The sequence below is a fragment of the Syzygium oleosum genome, unplaced genomic scaffold, assembly GCF_021117445.2.
Source record: "Syzygium oleosum isolate NSW1041296 unplaced genomic scaffold, Sole_v2.1 Sole_v2.01, whole genome shotgun sequence".
Classification (NCBI taxonomy): domain Eukaryota; kingdom Viridiplantae; phylum Streptophyta; class Magnoliopsida; order Myrtales; family Myrtaceae; genus Syzygium; species Syzygium oleosum.
In genome coordinates, this window is record NW_026607485.1 from 34,213,293 (window position 1) to 34,231,221 (window position 17,929).

General features: G+C 39.4%; 3 protein-coding genes across 5 annotated transcripts in view; 2 read left to right on the forward strand and 1 right to left on the reverse strand.

The window, feature by feature from the left end:
• LOC115678937 (protein LUTEIN DEFICIENT 5, chloroplastic) overlaps positions 1-17,929 on the reverse strand; it is an 83,931-nt gene that overhangs the window by 61,571 nt on the left and 4,431 nt on the right. The gene's annotated exons all lie outside the window — the stretch shown is intronic.
• On the forward strand, positions 8,405-11,089 carry LOC115680043 (auxin efflux carrier component 5). Of its 3 annotated transcripts, XM_056312200.1 has the most exons (6): positions 8,540-8,677; positions 8,824-9,222; positions 9,315-9,400; positions 9,524-9,681; positions 10,704-10,780; positions 10,873-11,089. In XM_056312200.1, the coding sequence occupies exons 2-6, from the start codon at positions 8,915-8,917 to the stop codon at positions 10,940-10,942; spliced, it is 699 nt and encodes a 232-aa protein (XP_056168175.1). In that variant the 5' UTR covers positions 8,540-8,677; positions 8,824-8,914; the 3' UTR covers positions 10,943-11,089. The 3 variants fall into 3 exon arrangements, with proteins under 3 accessions (XP_030459653.1, XP_056168170.1, XP_056168175.1); XM_030603793.2 differs by having other exon boundaries at positions 8,405-9,222; XM_056312195.1 differs by lacking the exon at positions 10,873-11,089 and having other exon boundaries at positions 8,405-9,222; positions 10,704-10,784.
• On the forward strand, positions 16,502-17,842 carry LOC115680051 (ribosomal RNA-processing protein 14-C). The gene has a single exon (XM_030603805.2). The coding sequence runs from the start codon at positions 16,526-16,528 to the stop codon at positions 17,567-17,569; it is 1,044 nt and encodes a 347-aa protein (XP_030459665.1). The 5' UTR covers positions 16,502-16,525; the 3' UTR covers positions 17,570-17,842.

The window sequence follows — 17,929 nt, forward strand, 5'->3', positions numbered from 1 at the left end:
TATGGTCAAATGACCCCATCCAAGGTGCTGACTGCTGAGCAATGCCACATCGAGGTGACCCGAATTTAGCATAATGGCAAAGAGACTCTATCTTACTAAGTCTGACTTCTTAGTCTCGTGAAATATAGATAACTCACGTCGGGGTTTGGAGATTGAGGAGCCACTCCCCCGTGACCAATGCTCGAAGAGGGAAAAAAACAAGCAAACCATTGTCATAACTTTCGTACGACATTCATTGCAGTGTCATAAATTTTTCGTTCGATGACTTATGTGCCAAAACTATCTAAAAACGCTTCACTTGAGTAACTCTAGCAACATATCTCCGGCGAATCCTACATGAATTTATTTTAGTAAAAACATATCCAACGTATTTTTTAAAAAGAGAGAAGTCCAAAGTGGAGTTAAGCCCGGGATCATGGCCTTGAATGACAATTTTTTTCAATTTCTTTAGCTTGAACCAAGCAGGAGAGATCGCCTTCATCCTCCACCCCCAAACGCCTCCTCAACTTCTTCCGCCGGTGTGATTCCTTTCTAAGGCTTGCCTCAGAATTTGCCCTTCTCGATTCTTGCCGTCATTCTCTACTATTCTATGTTTTTCTTTCGCCTATGATGTCACCGATCGAATGACTTGTAAATTTTTTGATTTGCAAATGAAAATGGGGTTAGGGTTTTTGATTAAGACCTACTTTAGCCTCAAATTGTCAATTTGGAGCAAGGAAATGGCTCAAATCACGTCATTCATATGCTTTTAATGATATCATTTCCCCGAAAAGCCATGCCGGATGATTTTGTATTAACTTAATGTCACGTCGCCCTTGCTGGGCCTTGGTGAGGGCTGCCCTCGCCTGAGGCCGACGGAGGTCGCCAACCATCCACGAGGCCCACAATGGCCGGCAGAAGGAAAAAAGAAAAGAAGAGAAAAGGAAAAAAAAATGAAGAAGGAAAAGAGAAGAAAAGAAAAAATTGAAAAATAAAAAATTGAAAAAATATTAAAATATTATTAAAAATTGTCCACAATAGTGCCGGTTATGCCCCGTAAGAAGGCTGGCGTCCACGTCAGCGATTTCCAGTCAAAATTGACCAGATGAACTCAATTGGCAAAATATGAAAAGGTGTAGGACTCAATTGACAAAATGTGAAAATGCTAAGACTAAATTGACACAATTAAAGGGTTTAGGACTGAATTGGCAAAAGTGCAATAGGTTTAGGACTTTTAGAACAATTTTCCCCATTTTTTCTTTAAGTCCTTTTTCTTAAGCTCCAAATTAATATGCTTTGTAATTCGGTTTCTAAGTTGAGAGTTGGCAAAAATGATGCAATTGACACTTCGTGGGTCCAAACACCAACAAAAGAAAATTAAAAGGGTCAATTGATCAATTAAGGAAATTTTGATATCAATAAATAATAAAAAATGATGTGAGTGGGGGTCAAAGGACTAAGGAACCGCTACATAGCACACAAAACTTTGGTTACATTTATGATCAAATCTACACTGAATTCTAATTTCAATTGGTCAATCATTTAGTGAGAAGTACCAATGACATATGCAGTAAATTCATCTACTTTAGTGGGTCAGAACAAAATATTTTATTTTTTCCTTTTGGTCCGAAAAGCAAAAGATTTAGGAGGTCAAGTTTATAAATAAAGGAGATTTTTATACCAACAAGTGAAAGAGACAGATGATGTCAGTATGGTCCAATGACTCCATCAAAGGTGCTGAGCAATGCCACTTAATGGTAACCCGTATCTAGCATAACGACCAAGAGACTCTTATCTTAGCAATACGAGTTGGGCCTGATTGAGCCATCTTAATTGTAGAATGTTTATATTATTGTTACCTTACACCTAATTTGATTTTACGAACCATATGAACTTATTAAGTCTGACTTCTTAGTCTCGTGAAATATAGATAATTCACGGCGGGGTTTGGAGATTGAGGAGCCACTCCCTCGTGACCATTTCTCGAGGAGGGGGAAAAGACGCATACCATTGGCGTAATTTTTATACGGCATTCACTATGGTGTCATAATTTTTCATCCGATGACTTAGGTGCCAAAACTATTGAAAAATGTTTCGCTTGAGTAACTCCGGCAACATATCTCCGACGAAGCAAGAGAGATCGCCGCTATCCTCAGTCACAATGATGGGGGAGCTCCTCCTTCATTCCTCCGACCTTCTCTAGGATGTGGTGCAATCCGTGCTCCGCGAGAACAAGGTACGCACCCGAAACACCTCCCCAACTTCTTCCGCCGGTCTGATTCCTTTTCGGAGCTTGCCTTAGAATTTGCCCTTCTCAATTCTTGCAGTCATTCTCTAGGGGTGATCGGTTCCAGGGTGGGTTGGGTTCAGACTTGGAACCTGAAACTAACCCTGTTATAACCGGTTCCTAATTTTTAGAACCTGAAACCGACCCTGTTTTCCTTGGACCCTGTTTTGGAACCGATCCTGTTTTTTTGGTCCGGTTTCAGGGTCTACCCAAGAACCTGTTTTTTTTTTCTTTTTCTGGTTTCATTTTTTTCTAGCAAAATAATATATGTAGCAATGAAACAATTCAAAATAAAAAGATGAATAATAAAATCACTATCTGCCAAAAGTAACAATCCCTAAAATGGGCAATTGAAATTACAATCCATAAAAATTACAATCCAAAAGCACTATGTGGCAAGACATAGTCCAATCGCATAAATTTTTAAGAGTCACATTTCTAGGAATCTGTTCAACATGTTTAGCTCTTTATTTTGCGCCATGATGAGAGCTCCTCACTTCTGTTTCCAAAAATCCGAAGGCTCCGATCCACACATCAGAATCTGATAAACAATTGTCCCATGCCAAAAAGCTCCAACATCCTTCCCTGCCTTACGAGAGGACAAAAAGCTCCAACTGGAAAGTAATGAATATACAAAGTAGTGATTAGGATTTGGGATCTTGGTGATTGCCCACTTGAGGGAGAGTTATAGGTTTGCTGTCTTTTTCTTTTTGACTAAAATGGGACTAACACCAGGACATATATCTAAATATATACACTGACCTTTTGGAGGTGGCCTGAATCCAACCGTGTTACCAATGGATAGAAACCTCATGGTCCAGCCAAGAACAGAAGTAATGACCATACCCTAAAATCAAGATGAGAAAAGGCCAAGGAGATATTCTTTACACACCTTGTCGTATAGATCCCTGCTGCAAGAACTGTGACTCCCCCAACTGCTACTACCAACTTATTTTGATCTGTCAAAATGGCCCGCAATCCACCTACAGAAGAAAAAGTCATCATCAATAATCCACACTTCCCAAGAAGCAAGAACCATCTGTGCCACACAGGATAAATAAGCAAAGAAAAGAAGAGATCAAAGTCACAGGTTTGATAGCCATGTTCCTAATATGCCCTATATAAATACAGAAAGAAGAACATCAATATTGACAGTATCAAAAGAAATGAACGTTTTCAAAACGAAGTCTATTTACTCACCACAAAATCGGAGTTTCCACAAAAGGAAGTCTATTTGAGAGAAGCTTTCACTTATCTAAACTCTAAAGCGGACGATCTTGCATGAATGATCCAAAGGATGACGACAAGATCATAATAACTAGTTTCGAGTATAATGAGCTTGCAACATATAGAGTTTCGAGTTGAGGCCAACCACTGAAGTCAGGTACGCAACCAACGCTTACATTCTTCCATTAAACAAACTCAGAAGTCCAAGAAGCAAGAGATAAAAGTTTAAAAAAAAAAAAAAAACTCAGACAAGCCGGATTCCGCAAGATCATATGGCGTCTATTCCTTCAAGTCCTTCACTGATCATCAAAACTTAGAGAATCTTCTACACCAACCCAAGCCCGCGGCGAAAAACCCCTAAAACTCGAACGCAAAACCTCAAACTCGAACTCGAACACTTCCCCAACACTAGAACCCTAAAACTAGAACGCAAAACCTCAACTCGAACTCGAACACTTCCCCAACACTACAACGGATTCGAAGCTCGAGCTCGAAACCATCCGACCTTGCAACAAAGACGAAGAATGATGGGGGAGCTCCTCCTTCATTCCTCCGACCTTCTCTAGGATGTGGTGCAATCCGTGCTCCGCGAGAACAAGGTACGCACCCCAAACACCTCCCCAACTTCTTCCGCCGGTCTGATTCCTTGTCGGGGCTTGCCTTAGAATTTGCCCTTCTCAATTCTTGCCGTCATTCTCTACTATTCTATGTTATTCTTTTGCCCATGCCATCGCCGGTCGAATGATTTGTAATTTTTTTTATTTGCAAATGAAAATGGGGTTAGGGTTTTCGATTGAGACCTAATTTAGTCCCAAATTGTCAATTTGGAGCAAGGACATAAATCAAATGACATCGTCCATACGCTTTTAATAATATCATTTCCTCAATAAGTCATGCCGGACGATTTTGTATTAACTTAATGTCACGTGGGATCTCCGGTTAGGGAACTCACTGATGACATTGAAGTGAATCTTTTTTAAAAAGTTATGGCGTTTAAGTGGTTAATCGAAAAGTTATATCATTAAAATCAATGTTGTATGAAGATTACGACACTGTTAGTGTTTTTTTGCTGCTCAAAGAGGTTACGCCAAATAAAAATCGATTTGAGACCTTAGACTCTGGGAAAGTCCAAATTGCATTGAAAGTCATTTTGAGAAGACATTTTCATCTTGTCTGCATTGAGCTGAAGGATCGTTTTCTACATTTCCTTCAAATCAACTTCCAGTATAGGTTAAAACAACTTGAGAATATTATTCATGATAACCAAATTTCCTAGTTATTGCATTAGAATTCAAGTTGCTGCCGCAGATTCTCTTGAGCTTTGAGCAGTTTGTTCATGCTTCTACTCTTTCACCCATAAGCCAAAGCTATGTCGCGTCAACTCGTACATAATTTCTCGAGTTAATACCACAAAAACCTCAAACGAGTACACTTATGATAAATTTACCACAAACTAATTTTTCGAGCATAAAAAACCTTAAACTGGTACACCGGTGATAATTTTACCCTCTCTTAGTTTCTATTAAATTTTACTGTCAAATTTCTGAGTTGAATGACACGTAGCAGTTGACGAGTGTACCAGTTTGGGGTTTTAACCACCGTTTATTACAGGTGTACCATTTTGTGATTTTTCATGATATTGATCCAATTTAACAAGGATAAATTTGTCATAAATATACCATTTTTTTTATTTTTGGTGGTCAAAAATTAGTTTGGGGTAAATTTGTCACTGGTGTATCAGTTTGGGGTTTTTGATAGTCAAAAAATTAGTTTGAGATAAATTTATCATGGATGTACCAGTTTGAGATTTTTTATGGTTAAAAAATTAATTTATGGTAAATTTATCACAGGTGTACCAGTTTAAGTTTTTTCGTAGTATTAACCCTAATTTCTCGAGGCAAAATTTTGGATTAAGAGACATCCTTTTGTCCGAAAGGCATCAGTTATATCGTCACGAATCGATCGCTTGAGAGCCACGATTGGACGTTAGCCACCAGGACATTTCCCCTTACGAATTCTTCCGGACTCAAGACATCTACGCATGTTGAAAGGGCTGGGCATAATCGATTCATGAGCTTATCGGTCCTACGGCCAAGTGACGATTTATTCACCATAAACTTTTAATGAAAGCACCAGATAGATTATTATATACTAATATGGGGGACAGACAAGACGGAATTTGATCCAAATGCAAAGTTAATCTACTTTTCCTATGCACCCCATTAGGGTCGAATCATTCTCCAAAGTGCAAAGAAGCGACCGACTGGCATCGAACATTTGTAGACATTTTCTTTATTCCATTAGCTAACAAAGAATAATAATGGTTAGCTTGAATTCTTAAGAAGCGCACGCATTGGACATTTAGGGCAATGTCCATACTTCCCACTGACGTGCATGTCCGTGTCCCCAACACATTAATGACCAACCACGTTGCGTATCGCGAATCGAATTCACGAGTACAAACCATGTCAGATCGGGTAATTTATCCCGTTCAACACAAGTGGGAAGAAAATATAACACCGAAGCACACCGATCGAGCCTCTCGTGTCCCGTCGATCGCTCTCTGTCCGCGTCGGATCGGGGCTAACGTGTCGAGAGTAGGTCTCGATAGCGTGTAGTATCGTTCGATAGGGTACCGCAAAAGTTATAATTCGAAAAGGATTGATTTGTGGGTAATCTCTAGATGTTGTGTCAAAGTTTGGAGACTAATTCAACTCGTAACAATCTGAGTGGAGCACCAACAATCTGAGTGGAACACCAAGGCATATCAGTGATGACCGCTGTGGAGAATAAAAGTTGCAAATCAAAAGCACCATTTTCTACCGTAGGGAGGGAGGGAATGAACTGGAGAACTCGATGCACACGGAGAGAATAATTCGATGAACATGGCATCCTATCCAGCACCACTAACGAGTCACTTCTGAACTGACGTGAGTGCTTTCTCTGTGCAAAGCACTAAGTTATAGAATAGCGTATTCCCTAGAATGCCTACTCATCACGTCCTCCCGGGATTTTTATAGTGGACTGAACTAATCAAAAGGTTAGATCTCGAGCTTTCGAAAATTATATCAATTGATCTTGACCATCCAATTTTTTAACTTGAGAATCAAGTTGCGCACTATTCTCAAGAAAAGATACTTATACTTAGGCTCCGTTCGTTTGGCGGAAAATATTCTCCCGGAAAATATTTTCCGGATTTTCCGGTGTTCGGAGGGCGGAAAACGTTTTCAGTGGGAAAATATTTTCCTTCCCCCCTCACAAAATAGCCTAAATCTACGGAAAATGACTTCCGCTTCTTCAAAAGCGAAAATAATTTTCCGGAGCTTCTTCTTCTTCTTCTTCACTAAGGTCACCGGCCGCGCGCCGCCGCTGGTCGCCGGCCGCCGCCGCCGGTCGCCGCCGGACGTTGGCCGTCGGTCGCCGGCCGCCGCCGCCGCCGATCGCCGCCGCCACCGGTCGCCGGCGAAAAATATTTTCCGAAACTTTTTCATATTGATCGCCGAACACCGGAAAATTATGTTTCGGGAAGTCATTTTCCTGGAAAATGACTTCCGGGAAAATATTTTCCAAAAGGAGAATATTTTCCGCCAAACGAACGGAGCCTTAGACTCTATTCATTTCACGGAAAATAACTTTCCAAAAAATATTTTTCGAGCCTCGCCTGAGGTCGCTAGAGTCTTGCCGATGTTTGGCGGCCTCGGACCGGGAGAGCTCAAGCTCGCCTATTGCCGGTCTCCAGCCACCGTCGTGGCGGCGACTGACCAAGGAAGAAGGAAAAAAAAAAAGAAAAAGAATTAAAATTCTTTTAAAAATTTCGAAAATTTTGGTAATTTCCCTAGAAATTCAAATCGTTTATCGAACTGCGGAAAATATTTTCTAATTCATTTTTAGGTTTCAAGCTTTCAGCCGAATACCGGAAAATATTGTCATTTTCCTAGAAAATGACTTCCTGAAAAATATTTTCCAGAAGTATCACATTTTTCGCGTCTGAGTACATTTGTTTGCCGTGTGATAGATGATTCAGGTAAAAAATTTCATATGTAGTAAAAACACTCATTCATAGTAAAACATATTATTTGTAATAATTACATAAGATTTTTGTTGACAAAAAATTATACTTAATAAGTCTATCTACTATACAATAAGGCTGCGTTTGGTCGACCGGATAAAAGCCGGGATAGGATATGTTTTATACTATCCTGTGTTTGGTGGTGGTCTAGGATAGGATAAGGTCGGATATAGACCGGATAAAAAAATCCGGGGGGGAAGGGGTGGGATAGACCCGGATAGGATTTCTAATGCCTATTTTTCCAGAAATCCTACGCTCCACTTGCCGTCATCTTCATCCCCACACCTTGCGCGCTTTCACCAAAAAAATTTCTCGGCTTTTTTTCCTTCATTGACTCCTCCGGACCCGTGAATAGCAAAAAATAAAAATAAAAATTATCCTATCCGACTTTAAATCCGTAGTCCACCAAACAGTGGACATGATATGAAGAAATCCCAGGATTTCTTATCCTATCCTATCCAGTCATATCCTGTTTAGAAATCCGGACGACCAAACGCAGCCTAAGGGTTCATTAACACTCTTGATGGTGGCCGGCAAGGATCGCGCAACCCCCTGCCAAAGCAATTGAGCCACTTCCAGGCCACCTGTCTCTCTCTCTCTCCAATTTTTTAATAAGAATAATCTAATTGCAACTATGTTATGAATAATGTTAAGTGAAATGAAAAATTTTACTAAAAATAAATACCACAAACAAATAATGTTTACTACTAATTGTTCTTACTTAAAATGAGAAGATTTACCATGAACAAGTAAAGTTTACTTACAAATACACTGACTTTACTCTTAACGAAGTTGATATACTTTACTATACAAGAATTTTCATTTTCTTTGCAAGATGAGGTGAAGTCACCTTACCATAGAAGCCCCTCTTTCGAACTATACATCCTATAAGTAGTCTTGGAAAACTGAACTAAGCACTCTAGATGTGAGGCCACATTAGCTGCTGCAATTATCAGCTGAGCTCTCTATAGAGAGGAACCATGATTGGATTGGAAGATGTATACAAGGTGCTCACAGCCATGGTGCCTCTCTACGTAGCCCTGATGCTCGGGTACGGCTCCGTGAGGTGGTGGCGCATGTTCACGTCCGAGCAGTGCGACGGCATAAACCGCATGGTCTGCTACTTCATCATCCCTCTTTTCGGCTTCGAGTTCACGGCCGCGCACGCCAATCTGTTCGAGATGAATTACTCCGTCATAGCGGCAGATGTCATCTCGAAGTCCCTCGCTGTCCTGATGCTTGCCTTGTGTGCCAAGTGCAGCAGCAAAGTGGACTATAGCTGGTGCATCACCACCTTTTCCTTGCTCACTTTGACTAATCTCCTAGTTGTCGGGTTACCACTACTGAGAGCAATGTATGGTCAAGTGGGTGTGGATCTTCTTGTTCAATTAATGGTTGTGCAGGCCATTCTGTGGTTTCCACTTCTGTTGTGTTTTCTCGAGTTCCGGAAGATGGAGATGGACTTTTCTCCAACGAGCGCGACGACTGATGAATCGGTGCCGAGCGAGAAAGATATGGAGGGAACGGCCGAGGCTGTGAGGACCAATAACACAAGACCAAGATTGTGGACCGCCATGAAAATTGTGGGTCTGAAACTGGCTTTTAATCCTAACATCTACGCTTGCGTCCTCGGCGTTGCTTGGGCAGTAATAGCACACAGGTTTGCAATGCTAGAGATGCCTTTTGCTTTAGCGAGAAATTTCGGATTGTCGCTGAATATCCATCAACTTACATAACCATTTCTTTTGTAAGGTTCAAAGTGAAAATGCCAGGCATCGTCAAAGAATCCATACAGATTCTATCAAGAGCTGGGTTAGGAACTGCTATGTTCAACATTGGTAAGCAAAGAGTTAATGTGTCGGCATGTTATAAAAAAGGGTTTGGCCTAAAGGAATTACACCTGTTTACTTTCATTTACAAGAGTAGGATTTCATATTTGCTCTCGTCTGATATGTGTGCAGGTATATTCATCGCAATGCAGAGAAAGGTGATAGCTTGTGGCATGAAAATGGCATGTTTGGGAATGGTCTTGAGGTTTATTGCTGGACCAGCTCTAATGACTGTGAGTTCCCTTGTCATGGGACTGCGCGGCGATGTTCTCAGAATCGCTATCATGCAGGTAATGAAACTAATTAAAGTCCATTGCCTAGATTCGATCCCCGGATGGTATTAGATTCATTCCATCTTATAAACTCATGCGATCGATAGGCCATATTTTAAACCCGCCAACGCAAGCTAGTATTGCTTAGGTAAGCCTAGAGGTGGTATATGGGTCAAGAACGCATATATTAACCCATATTCAATGATTGCGTGTTATAATAAATTGGCTTTAGTTTTAAAAATAGAATTAAATGGGTCATTAATTGGTTGCTTATTAAATTAATGGGTCTTAAATGGGTATTAAATGGGTTACCCAATAAGCTTAAGTAAATAATAAACATGTCATTTTCATTTTTTTAAAATTTAAAATTTAAAATTTGTTATAATTTGTTATATTCTTATTTTCCTTTTTCCTTTTTATTTTTTATTTTTTCTTCTTCTTCCCCCGCCGGTGGCCAGGGGAAGAAGAAAAAAGAAAATAAAAATAATAAAAATATGATTTTTTTTTTAAATAAAAATAAAAATATTAAAATGAATGTACAGAGGAAAATATGATTTTTCGTACCAGACGACGGAAAATATTTTATAATTCATTTCTAGGTTTTAGCCAAATATCGAAAAATATTATCATTTTCCTGAAAACATTATCCAGAAATGTCATATTTTCCACAAAACAAACGGAGCGTCAATATTTTTTAAAAGATTTGTCTTGCGTGAAGATGTTTTAGCAATACAATTTTTTAAAATAATTATCAGCAATAAGCTTTCCTAGATTTAGTTAAATAGGTCGGGTCGGGTATGAGTTGAGAAATTTGCCTTTCGATAAATGGGGTCATAAACGGGTTAAATGGGTCAAGTTAGGATGAACCATTTTATGACCCGACCGGACTCGAAACCGAACCCGAGCCGACCCGATCCACCCGTTTAACGGGTCTAGGTAAGCCTAGTGATAGAACTTTCAAAGCTATAGCTCTGCTTCTGTCACTTGTATCCTACTTCTATGGATCCAGAAGAGCGATTTGCCTTTCTCCTCATTTGCAGGCGGCACTGCCACAGGCGATTACAACTTTCATCTTCGCGAAAGAGTACGGCTTACATGCGAGCGTTCTCAGCACCGCGTAAGTTGTCTGAATTCATTCACATGCACAATGTTCACCCAAATCAACTTTCATTGTGGTCTAAAGAAGGCTTCTGCTCTTGTATATTGCAGGGTGGTGTTTGGCACATTGGCATCCCTTCCACTGCTGATAGCCTATTATGCTGCTTTAGAGGTTATATAAAAGCTGACCAACGTCCAAATATTAGGGAAGAAGCATTTGAAGAGACGAAATGGAGGATCAATGCAAGAGCAATGAGAAAATTTGTGGCGATTAACTCGTGAATTATGAAACGTCACAAATTCCTTAATGGTGATTTTTATGCCCAAATATTCCCGAGTTCATATACAGAATTCGCACTAGAAAAAGAAATTTTAGGGAGAGTTGCATTTCAAACTTAATCAAAATCAGATTGGGGTGATGTCCATACTTGCAACTAACTAATTTCAGAAATTAGAATATACTCTTTCAATGCTTTGATCCGGAACATCACAAAATCCAATCTAGATTATACAATAACAACATTTCTCTTCCCCGGCCCTATTTCTGGCTAGAAATAAAAAACTTTATTTCTCCTCCCTGGACGAGTTTCTGAGCAAAAAAGTAGCATTTGATAACAATACAAAATTTTTGTTCTCAGAATATAAATTCATTTGATAGGTTATTCTTAAATTTCTATTCCCGGCAGCGGGAGTGTAGCGAGTGGGTGGGCGGCGAGCGGCGGGCGGGCAGGCAAGCGATGGGCGGCGGGCGGGCGGGTGTCAAAGTCCGCACCTGTAATTTGGAGTTAAACTTGCAGAAACTATACATGGGCCGCATATGAGTTGTAACTTTTCATAAGATCGATATTGAAAAATGGTTTTTTCGACTTTTGACTAGTTTCTTTTATTTAAGGAAAGAAGAGAAAGCAACTTGTGAGAGCTTAACTTGCACCTACTATTGATTACCTATGGGAAAATTACCAAATGAGTCATAAATTTATTGCACTTATTCCAATTAAGTCATAAATCTTTCAATTTGATTAATTTAGTCCCAAACTTATTGATGATTTGTCAATGTAGTCCTTCTGATCAATTTTGGCCGGAAATCGCTAACGTGGGCATTGACAGTGCCACGTAGGATAACCGGCGTTAACGTGGACAATTTTTGTAATTTTTTGATTTTTTATTTTATTTTCCCTTTTTTTCTTTTTCTTTCTTTCTTTTCCTTACCAAGTCTAGTGAGTGCTTCGCAGCCCTACCAGATTTGAGGGAGGGCCGTGACCCTTGCACACGACCTTGCTCGCGCTAAGCAAGAGCGGCCGGCCCTCGCTTGTGGTCAGCCAGGGTCAGCTGACCCTATTCGGGCTTAGAAGAAAGAAAAAGAGAAAAGAATGAAAGAAAAATAAAAAATAAAAACTAGAGAAAAAATAGAGGAAAAAAATAAAAAATTCAGAAAATTTTTAAAAAAATTACAAAAATTGTCCACGTTAGCACTGACCGTGCCACGTAAAACAGACAGCGTTCACGTCAGCAATTTCCAGCCAAAATTGATCGAACTGACTATATCGACAAATCATTAAAAAGTTTCGGACTAAATTGGCTAAAGTGAAATGTTTATGAGTGAATTGACACAAGTGCAATAGGTTTAAGACTTTTTTGATAATTTCCTAGATTACCTATGTATCCGCCTCAAATGTGAACCTTCCGACATTCATCTTACCTAGCTGCATAATTGTCATTCTATACGTGCATCGGTTGGTAAATGTGCTTTCATATGTGATTATGCTCTCTTTTTAATATTAGTGTCAGTAATTTTCATGATGTATGCTAGTTTAGGTTATTATCCATTAGCGCAGAAAATTTTCATGAATATTCCAAAATTCTGCCTAAAGTTTAGATTTGAAATTGATTTAAAGTAGAAGTATAATAAATGAAAAACCAAAATAGAAGAGTTTCAATACTATTTAGCTCCTTTGAAAATTCGATCTGATTTTATCCTAGAATAAGTGAATTTTCTTTTTAGTGCCATATTCCTTGATTGTCATTTCATGCAATCTATGCACTATTTGGATTTTTCATATGTCGAAAATAAAGTAGTAAATTAAAACTCGTGAACTTTTATGGGGACTTTCGTTAAAGCTTGTTCTTTTTTTCAGCTTTATTTGCTGCTGAAAGAATTTATTCAATTCTTTGACAAAAAAATAAGAAGAATTTGTTCAATTCCTATTATAAATACGTGGATGAATTAATATCCTGAGTTTGTATGGAAGGTGCTTTCCCTATATGGCATCAAACGATTTGAATTACTACTTTTCCCTGAATATTCCATTAATTTGCGTTACTTTACATGCCCGAAGTATTGTGTGTACTTATTAGTACGATTCAACAACTCTTAAAAATTTTAGGATTAATACTACGAAAAACTCTAAACTGGTATATCTATGATAAATGTACTCCGAACTAATTTTTTTACTACCAAAAACCTTAAACAGGTACATCTGTGATAAATTTACCACCAAAAACTCCAAACCGGTATACTTGTGATAAATTTACCCTCCGTAAAATTAGATTAATACCACGAAAAATCACAAATTGATAAACCTGTGACAAATAGAGGGGTAAAACCCCAAACTGGTACACCCGTCAACTGTTATGTGTCATCCAATTCAACAATTTGACAATAAAATTTAATGAAAACTAACTGAGTGTAAATTTGTCTCAGGTGTACCAGTTTGGAGTTTTTGGTGGTCAAAAAATTAGTTCGAGGTAAATTTATCACGAGTATATCAGTTTGGGGTTTCTCTTGATATTAGGCCAAAATTTTATGTCTTGTGTTTTCTTTTTATGAAACGATCAACCCATATTGATGTGAATATTTGCTTCGTTTTAATTTTTTACATGTTATTTTTCTTACGAAAATTCACGTCAACCAACCTTCAGATAATACGGAAAAAAAAATTACAGTCTTAAACCCATGAAACGTGCAGGCCTCTTGCAAGTTAAAAGCCTAATACCAACTAAGGTTTCGTTTGTTTAGTGGAAAATGAAAAAAATGATCGCTTGTATCGCCTAAAATAATCAACCAATAAAAAATGTTTTTATCATCGATAATAGTTTATGCCTCAACATTTTTGTCGAAGATGAAAAAAAATTTCGTTCATTTATTTTATTGTAAGTAATTCAGACGATCTTTTTTTTTAAAAATATTTTTCAAATCATTCGCTTTCTGCGAAATAAAGTACCCTAAATAAAATAAGGGATAAGTGCACTGAAAGTCATAAAACTTGTTACAAAAGTGTAATTAAGTCCTACAACTTTCAAAAAGTGCAATCAAGTTTTAAAACTTGTCATGAAAGTATAATTGAGTTCTAAAACTTTCAAAAAGTACAATCAAGTTCTAAAACTTATCATGAAAGTGTAATCAAGTCCTAAAACTTGTCAGGTTAGTGCAATTGAGTTCTAAAACTTTCAAATAGTGTAATCGACGGAAGGATTTGATTGAACCAATTTGACAAATTTTAGGATTTGACTGCATTTTTTTTGAAAGTTTTAGGAATTACGACTTAATTGCCATTTTTTAAAGTTTTAGGACTCAATTATACTTTCGTGATAAGATTTAAAACTTTTTTTTTGTCGAGTTAATACCACAAAAAACCCTAAATTAATACACCCGTGACAAATTTACCATAAACTATTTTTTAATCATAAAAAACCCCCAAACTTGTACATCTGTGATAGATTTACCCTAAACTAATTTTTTGACCACCAAAAATCCCAAATTAGTACATTTTTGACAAATTTACCCTCTGTTAAATTGAATTAATATCACGAAAAATCACAAAATGGTACGCTTATGATAGACGGAGGGTAAAACCCCAAACCGATACACCCGTCAACTGCCATGTATCATCCAACTCAGAAACTAATAGAGAGTGAAATTATCACAGATGTACCAGTTTGGGGTTTTTCGTGGTCAAAAAATTAATTTGGGATAAATTTGTCACAGATGTATCAGTTTAGGATTTTTCGTGGTATTAACCCTTTTTTTATCGGATAGGACTTTTCCAATGCCCTAAAATAGGGGTGAGCATCAGTCCAAGGTTGACCCTGGACTAACCTTTGATCGGCCCAACCTAGCTGGTCCTGGTCCGGTTCCTAAGGAGATTGGGCCGGTCCTAGGTCTTGGGATCCTTGGACCCTCCACTATGCAAATTGGTCCTCGATCCTAAGACTTTAGGGTTGGTCCAACCCGAACCAACCATTTATATATCACATATAATTATTATTTAACATATAATATATTATATATTTTGGTTTACTTTAAATCATACCATAGCAACTGTGCCACTGTTATTTCTATTTCTTATGTGGTTCTACCGTGTAGAATTGTAAATTAGAAAGTAGAAACTTACTTTTTTTTTAGTCAAAAGAAACCCACTTAATTGGGTAACCCAACCTTGATTTGACCAAAAAAAAAAAAAGAAACCCTCCTCTTCCTCACCTGTCGCCTCACTTTGTTTGATCGCCGCTTGCCTAGGAAACCCAATTCCTTGGCTCACGCTGCTCGCCTAGGAAACCCTATTCCTTGCCTCACGCCACTCACCTCGCTCTCAGCTCTATTCGCTTGCGTTGCTCTTCGCTCACCTCGGTCTCGCTTTCACATATTCGTTTTTTATGGTTTGTTGCTTTTAGCAAATGGAGATTTTTGTTCTTATCTTATCTTAGATTTATGCTTGATATGTACCGGTGTTCATAGCTTTGTTGCTTAATGTCGCATTGTTGATGGATATGGAATTTGAAAAGTAAGTTTATACTTTTAAGGAATACAAAAAATGAAACAAAAAAATAATCGGTTTGTCTTGGGCTGACCCTAGAACGGGACCAGACCCATAGGGTCGGTCTGATGTTCGGTACTAGGCTCAATAGGGTCGATCCTCGATCTAAAAAATTAACGATTAATACTGTACGGATTGGCCCTAGAGTTAGGTGCAGGACCGGCCAAATCCAGACCATGCTCACCCCTACCCTAAAATAAATAAGAAATTGCTGGGTGCCGTTGCCGAACAGAGTGACCTTCCACTTCGGTATGTCGAGAGAGAGAGAGAGAGAGGGAGCGAAACCCTAACCTGACATATCTTCCTCCTCTTTCTTCTAATCTCGGCGCTCGCCCTCGCTCTCTCTCTCTCTCTCTCTCTCTTTCCTCTCGCTCGCTCGCTCGCTCGCACAGCAGCGGTCGCCGCCGCCGCCGCCATCGCCGAGCCTCCCTCGCTCGCCGCCGCCGCAGCGGCAACCCTGTCCCGCCCCTCTCTCTGTCTCTCGGTACCGACATCTCCATCTCTCGCGATTAAATTCTTGATTTCTTATACTGGTCAAGCGGCGCAATAACGTTTGCCATGAACGATGCTGTTTGATTACATGAGGATGCTATTCTAGAAAGGTGTAAGTGATTCTAGGATTGAGAAATTAAGGACCATGTAGTTGCTGTGATAGGATTGTTTTATAGGGCGATTCTTGAGGAAAAAGGAGAGAACTTTCGCCAAAACACTAGTTTTCCAGTGTAGTTACTAAGTCCAAAATACTAGTTTTGTGTTTTGAATTTGAATTGTTTGATGGGAAAGAGATTCGATTGAGATGACTGTTGTGTGCTGTAAATCTGAGAGATTGCTCTGCGAGTAAAGCTATAGTAAATCTTGGCACGGAAGAATTTAGAAGGCATTTTGCTTTACGATCTCCGGTTTCTCGTTGTGACCTCCCCCTTTTCTTTTGGTTCTTGTATCCTTCCCAGATGAAGAAGAAGAAGCAGAAATCTGCCGTTGGATCTACCGCCCCTGATTCTGATGCGGGTCTTGATCTGAAGTCTCTGATTCACCAGCATTCGGTGTTCTTCGACAAGTTAATCGAGCTCATCCCTGCGAAATTCTACCTGCCCAGTGATGACAAGGACAAGCCGTGGTTTCAGGGTCTCAGCAAAGGCGCAAAAGCTTCGGCCAAGAAGGAATCGAAGGAAAACATAAAGAAAGCTCGAAGAGAGCGATTAGACCCTGAGAGATCTTCTAGAACAACCCTCGACTTATTGAAGGAGAGCTTGGAGAAGGAAAAATCGAGCAACGAGTCTAAGGAAGAAGAAGTAATGGAACCTAGACCTACGCTGTCTGCTATGGAAGGTGAAGAACGGTCGGCGACGTACGAAGAGCTCCGGCAACGGCTTCTTCGCAAAATTCAAGAACTCCGAGGGAATAGGAATACTAGGAATCCTGATAGGCCAAAGCAAAGCGAGAAAAAGCAAGACAGACAACAGAAACGCAAGAGAGACTCTGCATCGGAGGAATATAAGCCCACAAATGGTGATTCATCAGAGAAGATAGAGGAAGATGCATCGGAGGCGGCAAAGGAACTTGCCCTCACTTATGTGAAGCTCGGGAATGATGGGGACAACAGGAAAAAGAAGAGGAAGGTTTCAAAGCTTAAGGAGCTGGAAAAGGCAAAAAGACTGGAAGAAGCAAAGAAGGACCCGGATAAAGGGGAGAGGGTTTCATGGAAATCTGCAACTGGTAGGGCAGCAGGTCTTAGGATTCATGATGATCCCAAATTGTTGAAAAAGAGCATAAAGAAGGAGAAGAAGCAGCGCCAGAAGAATGCTGGAAAATGGAAGGAGAGGATTGAAACCACGGAGAAAATGAAAGCGCAGAAGCAGCAGAAAAGGTCGGAGAACATTGCTGGGAGGGCTCATGACAAAAAGATGCGGCGGATTGCTAAAAGAGAGAAGAAGCTTCTCCGACCAGGGTTTGAAGGTCGCAAGGAAGGTTACATTAATGAAGTTGGAAGTTAACTGCATCTACATTCTTTTTGCAAGTTCCTGAGCGACAGGTAGTGACCCTTTGCCTTTGGATGGAGTTTGTTTAATTTTATATTGAAAGGGTTTATCAAGGATTTTTGTTGTAGCCTTCTAGGCAGTCTTCCTACTGTTCCTTAAAAGTCGAGGATAACGCTGATATGCTTTGAATATATGTGGCTATTTAATGATGGCATCGAGCAGCTCATGTAATCCAAGATAGGGCATACTATATAGCCAGAATCTGATGGAGCTTTTTGATTTGTTTTTCTTTGCCCTCTCCGAGGGACAATTTGCAGTCTGTTTTCATATGGGCGGCAGATTTAGGGTTACAGCATTTTTGTTTTCCCATGTTTC